At 36.7% G+C, this 9,651-nt stretch overlaps 1 protein-coding gene across 2 annotated transcripts; it reads left to right on the top strand.

Moving 5' to 3' along the window:
• The first annotated feature begins 3,766 nt into the window (after positions 1-3,766).
• On the top strand, positions 3,767-9,308 carry LOC106521752 (urea transporter 2). Of its 2 annotated transcripts, XM_014014454.1 has the most exons (10): positions 3,767-4,175; positions 4,529-4,579; positions 4,677-4,858; positions 4,931-5,120; positions 5,207-5,335; positions 7,592-7,784; positions 7,871-8,018; positions 8,187-8,321; positions 8,474-8,523; positions 8,621-9,308. In XM_014014454.1, the coding sequence occupies exons 3-10, from the start codon at positions 4,690-4,692 to the stop codon at positions 9,017-9,019; spliced, it is 1,413 nt and encodes a 470-aa protein (XP_013869908.1). In that variant the 5' UTR covers positions 3,767-4,175; positions 4,529-4,579; positions 4,677-4,689; the 3' UTR covers positions 9,020-9,308. The 2 variants fall into 2 exon arrangements, with proteins under 2 accessions (XP_013869908.1, XP_013869907.1); XM_014014453.1 differs by having other exon boundaries at positions 4,529-4,858.
• Positions 9,309-9,651: the final 343 nt, after the last annotated feature.

Here is a 9,651-nt window from a genome sequence, read left to right as displayed (position 1 = left end):
TTTTATGCATAAAAACAGAACTGCTGCTTCCTCTAAATGCTTCCAAACTTTGTTTTAAAAGTCAGTGACAGGTTTGATGGCTCAGGAAGTGCAGGTAAAGACCCAAACTTTTTTTCAACAAACTTAAACACATTTTAGCAACAAAAACCAGAAGACATGATGATCATTGTGAATTTGACAGAAACCTCAGAAGTATAAGCACACAGAGGAGTGATTGACAAGTGAATGCAGCTGGTTGATTGCAGATGAACAGCAGGTGTGTGCGGCAGAGCAGCCACAGGAAACAGAGGACTGAACTGCCAGGCTAAGCTGGTAACAGAAAACATAGATCACTGATAACAAACAGGCAGAATCAAAGAATGAAAGAAAGACTGAGACGTTCTTATAAAAGCAACTGAAAGCAAAGTTTCACAATAAGAAACACCATCCATTTTCTTTACCCTCTTCTCCTCTGGGAGCTGGTGCTTTCACCGTCAATCACTGTGGGAGAGGTGGGGGTACACCCTGGCNTTCCTGTGTTTATCTAACTAATTTATGTGACACTTGAACAAGTTTGCAAAATGTGAGCATGTTTGAGCATAGGAGTGGAAAAATAAAAGTTTCATGGTGTTTATCAAACTTGTACATAATCTGACTAGTTTTCTGTGTCCACTCTGCTCATGAGTAACAAGGAGCTTCTATCCCAGAATGCAACAGGTGCACTGTAAACAGGTCAACATGKAAACCTGCATTCACAGTAACTTTTACAATGTTATGCTTAAAATTTTCTCATAATCTGTTTATTTTATGATCTGCGCTTTGTCAGATGTTAAACTACACTATTTTTTTYATATTTTATACATTTACTGGAGAGCCCCACCCCCATTTTGCCTGATTTAAACATTTCTTCTCAAAAACATGTCAGAACTTATTTTTTTCTAAAACAATTTAGATTTCTTTGATTCATGGTGTACTAAAGCCTTTCTGGAAAAAAAAAACTCTTCACTTTATGTTAGCAAAATATAACTTCAAACTTTATCCTCCTGGTTTTATTCAGGGATAGAATTTTTGTTTCAGAAATGTTTTTAAAAATTTGAATGTCTAATAAAACGAGAAATAATTTGAGAAATCTAATTCCTGTGAAAGTGCAGTAACCTGGGTGCTGAATGATTGCTGAAAAGTTTTAATGAAACTAAACTTGAGTTGTTAAAGCTAAAAGAAGCAGAAGGTAAAAGTGAAGAGTAGCAAAACGCTAAGCTAAAACAATTCAAAATGCTGGTTAAAAGTAGCAGAGATGTAGCTAAAAGCTATCAAAATGCTAGTTAAAAATAACTGTGAAAGAAGGCAAGCTGAAAGCTAAACCCAGAAAAGCACCAGCTAAAAGAAACAAACATTAGCTAGAAGCTAAAATCAGCAAAATGCTGACTAAAAATTTCTAAACACAAACAAAAAGGTAAAGAAAATAGGATAGGGCAAAAACAGAGCGAGTGTGCTGATGAAGGTTTAAGAAAGCACTTTTTAAGGAGGTTTCTATGAAGCCTGTCTGGTGACATTAGATAAAAGAAAATGCACACATGAATAAGGCTACTATCTTGTTGGTAAAAGATCATTTTGAGCAGTTGATTTACAGTAAGTGTCTCAAGCTAAGAATCCCTAACCACAAATGACTGAAATGTGTCATAATTCATAAAATGAAATAAATTCAAACTTGTTCATGTTAACAGTCAACAGCCTCTGCACAATAATTATCTTGTAGCCAGCCAAACATTAACTATCTCCTGCCCACATGGTATTATCTACTGGCYATGAGATAAATAAATATTTACAAAAATAAAAACAAGAAACCAAAACTCTCAAAGTTTACTGACCATTACAATAACAACAAAGTAATCCCTCTCTACAAGAATGGTGAGAAACATACTGTATGTTTAGACAAATATCATTACCAGTTTTCAAAAATTTTGGAAAAGTTTTCACCAGATTAGATCAGTTTAGTCAAAAACAAAATATTTTAAGTAAAAATCAATATGGTTTTAGAGCTAATAACTCAACATCAATGGCTCTTATGGACCTAATTGAACACATAACAGCTGTTGATCAAAAACAACAGTCAGTGTTTTTGTTGATTTAAAAAAAAAKCATGTGATACTATTGACCACGGTATTCTTGGGAAATTAAACAAATATGGTATGAGGTCCAGCACTACAGTGGATATCAAGTTATTTAACTAATAGGAAACAGTTTGTACAAATTAATGATGTAAGATCTGAACTTCGTAATATTGTATGTGGGGTTCCACAGGGTTCTGTACTGGGACCAAAGAAGTTTCTCCTACATATTAATTACTTGGTAAATGTGTCGGGGCTGTTTAAATGTGTTTTATTTGCAGAAGACACTACATTTTTTATTTTTTTGCCTGGGTAAAAATATAGAACAGATGTTGGAAACGGAATTTTTAAAAGTACAAAATTGGTTTAATCATAATAAGTTATCATTAAATTTGGATAAAACAAATGACATGATATTTAGTAATAGAACGAAAAACTGATGTTCAATGAGTGGATGGTTTTGAGATTTGCAGAGTCACTGAAGTCTAGCTTTTGGGTGTCATCAATGACGAAAAATTGTCGTGGAAACCTCATATAAATTACTTAAAAACAAAAATGGCAAAATCTATTGCAGTATTGTAGGAAGTTAAGGAGTTATTTAATAGTAAAGGACTATTTATACTATATAATGCATTAATTGTTCCACATTTGATTTATTGTATAAGTCTGGGGAAATGCATGCAAAACAATCACTAAATCCTATTTTTATTTTACAAAACAGCCATAAGAATTTTTACAAGAAAGCATTACTATCACCTACCTAATATATTGTTTCATCGATTAAAATTATTAAAATTGTATGAGTTGGTTGATTACAACATTCTGCAGGTTATGTATCAAGCTAATAAAAATGTTACCTTCAAACATCTAATCTAATTTTGCTAAAAGGGAAAGCTGCTATAATTTGAAGGGACTACAAATGTTTGTTAAACCAAAAATCCGACCAAATCTGAAGGACAGATGAACTTCAGTAAAAAAAAGGTGCACGACTATGGAATAATCTGGAAAATGATTATAAAACCATGGGATCAATTAATTCCTTCAAAACCAATGATCAAAGTAAAATTGTTAAAGAAATATGAAATTGTTTAATTTGTATTTGTATGAGTTACTGTTTGAGTTCAACTTTGTTTTTTTTTTATTTGGTTTATTATTGTTTGAAATTAATATATTTTTTGTAATTAGGAGCAGTAAGATTTTTTTTATCTGCTGCCTTTCATTTTATTTGATTTGCATTGTTTTGTAACGTTTTGTTTATTAAATGAAATGAATAAACTATATTTAAAATAATTCATCTCTTCAGCGGTTTGTTTTTCTGATCTGTTTTTAATCAAGGAAATAAATCTTTATTTTAAAACCTTTTACTGCTGTTTAATATTTCACCTGCAGCCAGTTTCAAATAATGTATTGAAAAATACTCTCTAAAAAAAAACTCTTTTATGATTCATTTGTAGGTTAGAGGTCAACTGTCTTAATTTTAGAAATGTCATTTTTAGACTGCAAAACAGAGAAAAGACAAAAATGAAAAAAAAATTTGGCCAATTTTTAAAAGAAAAAGTGTTGTGGACAGGATGTGTTTTTTCTTTCATTTCTATATCACTGAATAATGTTTGAAGAATAATTAGATTGAAACAAAAAGCAACTTTTTCTGAGGAGAAATGTTTTGTAAGCTTCCTGAATGAAGCATTGGAATAAAAATACATTTCTATTTCAGTAACTTAGACGTGGAGACGACTTCTAAAAAAGCATTTTTAACCATTTTGAAATCACATTTACATAACCAAGAGAAAATACCTGACTTCACCTCAGCCGAGCTGCCCTCCAATCATCCGAACAAAAAAATAAATAAGAAAAACATCTCAGAGATGTTTGTCCCTACAGATAATTAAATAAGGTCAAGCTTGACCCTGCTGGGTGCTGAGGATTCCTGTAAACGCCGACAGCATGAGGTGGGTGTGAGAGGAAAGGTGGAGTCCGTTTGTATAAAAGCCTTTCTTGTGAGCCTCTGTGGTGCGAGTCCGAAGAAGCAGGCAGTCCATGTGGCCTGAGAAAGGTCTAAAGCATATGAACGGACCTCACTGCACCAAGGTAGGAGCTCTTTGGAGACGTTTGTTGTAACCTGCAACGTTGTGCAATCAGGAAAATAGAAATGCAACATAGAAAATAATATTTAAGAGTTGGACAGAAATGAGCTTATATTTGAAGATTAGAGAAAAGATGCTGGATTCTTTCTTTAAGAAATTGATTTTCAGGCAAAATATTCTCCAACCTGTAACCTCATGACTTAAAGTGTAACAACTCCTGCACTCATATGCAAGTTATAACTACCTTAAAACACCAGCGCATGAACAGTTTTCTTCTGTAAAGTTTTAGTATTTGTAACAAGCACGACAGAAATTTGCTGCCGAGTGACTTTTTTTTTTACTTCTTTTCTTTTTTAGCATATTCTCAAGAATATCAGCAGCTCTTCAACCAACTCTCCTGTGTTTACCGTAAGCTGGTCCTCCATCAATACATCACCTGTTTRTTTTCTAAGATTCTGCTTTTGTATTAAAAAAAACAAACTTTCTATTCTGATGACCTGTCCAGGAGCTCCAACCCGATGGCACACCTTAACCACCAGTCTGACCACAGCCCCTCTCAGGTAGATGGGAGAGACGGCCAAGCGAGGCCTGCAGGACTCCCAGCCCTGCAGGGCACCAAGGCCTGCTTTCTGAAGGGCGTGTCCTACTTCTCAGGAGACATGGAGGTGTTCGGAAAATGGATGGAAAGTAAGTCATATTAGTGGTACTCTGGAAATAACATCATCTACAGTCTGAGTAATGCATGAACTTTTTTTTTAGGACAGTTTTTCTTGCTGCAGCTGCTGGATTGGGTTCTGCGAGGAGCGTCCCAGGTAATGTTCGTCAACAACCCCCTGAGTGGACTCATCATCTTCGGGGGCCTCATTTTGCAGAATTACTGGTGGGCCCTCAATGGCTTTGTGGGCACACTCTTCGCTACCATTTCTGCTCTCATCCTGCAACAAAACAGGTAGAAACCCAGACAAAGAATAAACTGCTTAACTTTGTTTTTGAATCACAGGAATTGATCGATTTTAATTTTTAATTGTTCTTTAGGAAAGCCATAGCTGCAGGGTTGTATGGATACAACGGTATCCTGGTGGGTTTGCTCATGGCTATATTTTCCAATAAAGGCAACTGGTACTGGTGGCTCCTGCTGCCCAACATCTTCATGTCCATGATGTGGTAAGAAAAACACTAAACATGGCATAAAAACAAGGAAATTTGTGACCTTAGAGGTCATCTAGTTTATACAACACATCAATCAAGAGCAGTTTGTTAATTGAATGTTCTGAGACCTCCTGTTGTACATTCAGTTTATTATCTAGAGGCTAGTATTTAGATAATAAACACTCTGTCCCATCAGGGTAACTAGCAGGGCTGCAACGATTAATCGATTATTAAAATAACCGATGACTAATTTAATAGATTTTCTTTTTTTTTTGTTCTTTACTTTGTTTTTCTCTCCAAACTGCTTTGACACCTTCCACTGCCACATCTGCCTTTCTGTCCTTGACACACATGCACAGTAGTGGTAACTGGGGTAGGCCATGGACGTCACAAGACATTATACAGACAGGCTCTGGTATCATGGCTTCCCAGCAACGGAGCTGAAAAGTGTGGGATCATTTTAAGAAAATGAAAGAGAAACCTGTGCAATATCTGCAGAGCAGAACTTGCCTTCCACAGCAATTATTTTTAGTTAGCATTTAGCTAAAATCTAATGATGGTAATATAATAGCAGCTGCATTCTTGCACGATAAGCTGGATGTTTTAAATTCAATTAACATATGATCCGATTAGTCGACTAATCGAAAAAATAATTGATTAATCAATTATAAAGATAATCGTTTGAGGCAGCCCTAGTTTTACATCTAAAAATTTATTATTTTAATCTATTTTCCTCATTCAGCAACCTATTGAATTTCTGTTGTTTCATGTAGGAGAAATAAACATTTTTTCAGTCAGTTTTTAATACAGCTGGCAAAATAAATTGTTAAAATATGTATTACGTGCATCTAAATTTAGCAGATTATAAAAAATCTATTTTAAGGGAAGACCCTCTTGATTCAAGAGAAACCTGTTTTATTTAAAAAGAATGGCTGCTTATTAATCAATTGTTATCAATCTTTAAGATAAATCAACTTCAGATTAATTCATAATCAATAACTTGCATCCTTAAGGAGTTAACTTAATTTATATCTACTCATATTCATGTAATTAAGCGTTTTAATGATTTGACCAATTAACCGATTAATCGATCATTTAAATAATCGTTAGTTGCAGCCCTAGTAACTAGATATACCCCATAAGGATAATAGAATAGTTATAGTCGTGGAAATTTTTATTTTACCTAGACAGAAACACGAGATCCAAGAATAAAAAGCACTCGGTGAAAATGGTCAATAGGATTTATTGTAATTTGCAAGATACACATCATGTCACACAGGGCAGTGGTACAAAATGTGTGCACTGAGGCAGTTTCAAATACAAGCATTTATACAGAATGTTATCCAGACAAACAATTAACATCTCTCTTGGTGCTAAAACTGGGCCGAGGAGAGATTGATGTTTGATAACAAAAAAAGCCACAAGAATGATTACTTCTAAACAGATATTGTCCTGATCTTAAAACACTTTGTCCGAGAGAAAACAGAAGTTAAAGAGTAAAATCATAAAACATGACATTTTAAGGTAAGCAAAAGAGGTCACTGACTCTCTGCCTTAGAAGAAACGTAAGACCTTTAAGGATATTTTTTTTCCATGACAGTTATCTTTACTTGTGAACCCTGAGGTCAGTTTATTATAGTGGCTAGTATTTAGATAAACCCTCTGTCACATCAGGGTAATTAAATCTCCCCCAGACTTTCAGCTCCCAGTAGTGCTCACACTATCCAATCAGAGAAGAGGGGRTGGGATTTCTATTCCTTTAAATAGTCTTACAGGGTCCCTACATTTTAGGGGTGGGCCAATATTTGATAACAAGCATGGCTAGTGACGCAGATACCAATATTTATTATTTGAAACGTCATGTTTGTTGAATATTTTTGAGATTTTTGCCTTTAGTTAGTCGATTGTAATAAAACACAGGACCTGTTTTCTATTCACTACCTGCAGCAATATTATAAAAATAATAAAATATCTCCCCTAACACAATTTGTTTAAGAAAAACGTCGCTAGCACAACATCTTTGATCGACACCTGTCGAAGCTAAGCTTGATAGGAGGTGGTGTATAACTAATTTTTGGTAAGCTGCCAAAAATGTTTGAACAATAAAAGGTTAGAAAGTAATGAAAAGGTAGATCCAAGTTTAAATTTCCAATTCACGTTGCTCAGTCAGCTATAAAGGAAACAAAGAGTACCAGTGGTTAAAAAGCTGTGTGATTCATATGTGCAGTCTGTTTWACACAGCTGATGATGTTCTGCATCGTTGTGTTTTAGTCCCATTGTGTCCAGTGCCCTGGCATCCATTAGCAGCCGCTGGGATCTGCCCGTTTTCACGCTGCCCTTCAACATCCTGGTGTGTCTCCACATGGTCGCCACCGGACACTACAACAACCACTTCCCCCTGGTGCTCATCCAGCCGCGCTCCGAGTTCCCAAACATCACCTGGGCTGAAATCAACGTCCCAAAGGTCTGCTGGGGGGCCTAATAACAAYGCTCCACGTTAACACGCTAGTGAATTTAGCATTTTCAAATATTTTAGTCTCTTTTTTTCAGCTGTTCAGGTCAGTGCCTGTGGGGATAGGGCAGGTTTACGGCTGTGACAATCCCTGGACAGGAGGAATGTTCATCATCTCCCTCTTCATCTCCTCCCCCATCACCTGCGCTCATGCTGTTCTGGGATCTGCTGTGGGCATGGTGTCAGGTGAGATAACGCACCCGAAACCTGGTGAAACGTCAGTGGGGTTGTAAAGTAATGAAGATCAAAAGCAAACTTTGTACAGCCTCAGTCCAGTGTACAGTATTCCCTGAACAGTAACACAATAAATTCAGTATCTGTATTTAGTAGGAATCTGATTGTTTGTTTTTTCAGGTTTGGCTCTAGCAGCCCCGTTTGAAGATATTTATTTTGGCCTGTGGGGTTACAACTGTGTGTTGGTCTGCATCGCCATCGGAGGAATGTTCTACGCTCTCACCTGGCAGGTGCACCTGCTCGCCATCACTTGTGGTGAGTAGACACCGAGAGATAAAAAAAAAGACTATCTGAAAGTCAGCTAATCTATAGGAGATGGGTGTGGGACGTCATGTTACCGTGAGCAACTTTAGGAAACACAAAGCAGGTTATCTGTTGTCATCTCAACGTTTTCTTCTTCTCTGCAGCATTTTTCTGCGCATATCTCACCTCAGCCATTGCCAACATTATGTCCAGGGTAAATATACGTCATTCTAGGTTCATCCACAGACTGTACTGATTAATTTAAAATAAAACACTGGTACCAAATGGGGTTTATTTTGATTTATCCACAGTTCGGTTTGCCAGCATGCACCTGGYCGTTCTGCCTCTCCRCCCTCAYCTTCCTCCTCCTGACCACGGAGACCAAACAAATCTTTAAGCTGCCGCTGGCTAAAGTCACCTACCCTGAGAAAAACCTGGCCTTCTACTGGAAGCTGAGGAAGCAGGAGAAAACAGAGAAGGCTGAGGAGGAGAGGAAAGTGCGAGAGGCGCAGCAGAGGGCCATCGAGGAGGAATTGGTCCTGAATGAGAAGGAGCTGCTGAGGCTGGAGCTGCAGGTGAAGGAAGAGGGGAGAGACGGAAGTAAAAATAACGAGACTCAAGCTGAAAACCAGGTGCCTGCAGCCAACGTGCAGGCTACTGAGGACAGTAATGGGAGTAATGAATTCACAGAAATAAATATCGATGAATAAATTTAAATGTTTGAAGGATGTAAATAATAATGGTTGTAAATATTTTTTGTGTGACTTTTATGTTTCTTTTCTACCCGAGTTCAGTTTCAGGTGAGAGTTTAATGATACTTTGTACTTTGTTTTATAAGAAAATGAGTTCATGTTGAATTCAGTGGCGGCTGGTGGATTTTTCTCCGGGAGGGGGAGGGGGGGGCTACAATTCCAAAATAGACTTATCTCAAAAAGCAATTAAACTTGTACTAAGTTGTTTCATGCCAGTGTATTTATTAAACGAATCTAAATAATAAAACTGTCTTGTAGTTTTTATTTTTAGTGCATAAACTTTGCTCTTTTGTAACTGAGAAACAAATTTCTTCATGACTCTGGTTAAAGTCAGGGATGTTTTAACAAAATTCTTCTCTATAGAGCATGGTCAGCGCAGTGAGATGTGATGTACCTGAAAAAAAGGCTGGATTCTCTTCAGTCTTGAGAAGTTCCTCTCAGATTCAGCTGTGGTCAGAGATGTGATGAGAATCTTCAGCAGAGTCACAGTCTCTGAAGGTGTCCTGCGGACCAGGGGCGCAGATAGGATATTTGAACTGGAGCGGGGACAAAACATTCAGCAAATGATTTCCCTCCAAGTTATTTTTGTG

Source organism: Austrofundulus limnaeus, unplaced genomic scaffold (assembly GCF_001266775.1).
Source record: "Austrofundulus limnaeus strain Quisiro unplaced genomic scaffold, Austrofundulus_limnaeus-1.0 Scaffold114, whole genome shotgun sequence".
Taxonomy (NCBI): domain Eukaryota; kingdom Metazoa; phylum Chordata; class Actinopteri; order Cyprinodontiformes; family Rivulidae; genus Austrofundulus; species Austrofundulus limnaeus.
This window is presented reverse-complemented; position numbering and strand designations above follow the sequence as displayed.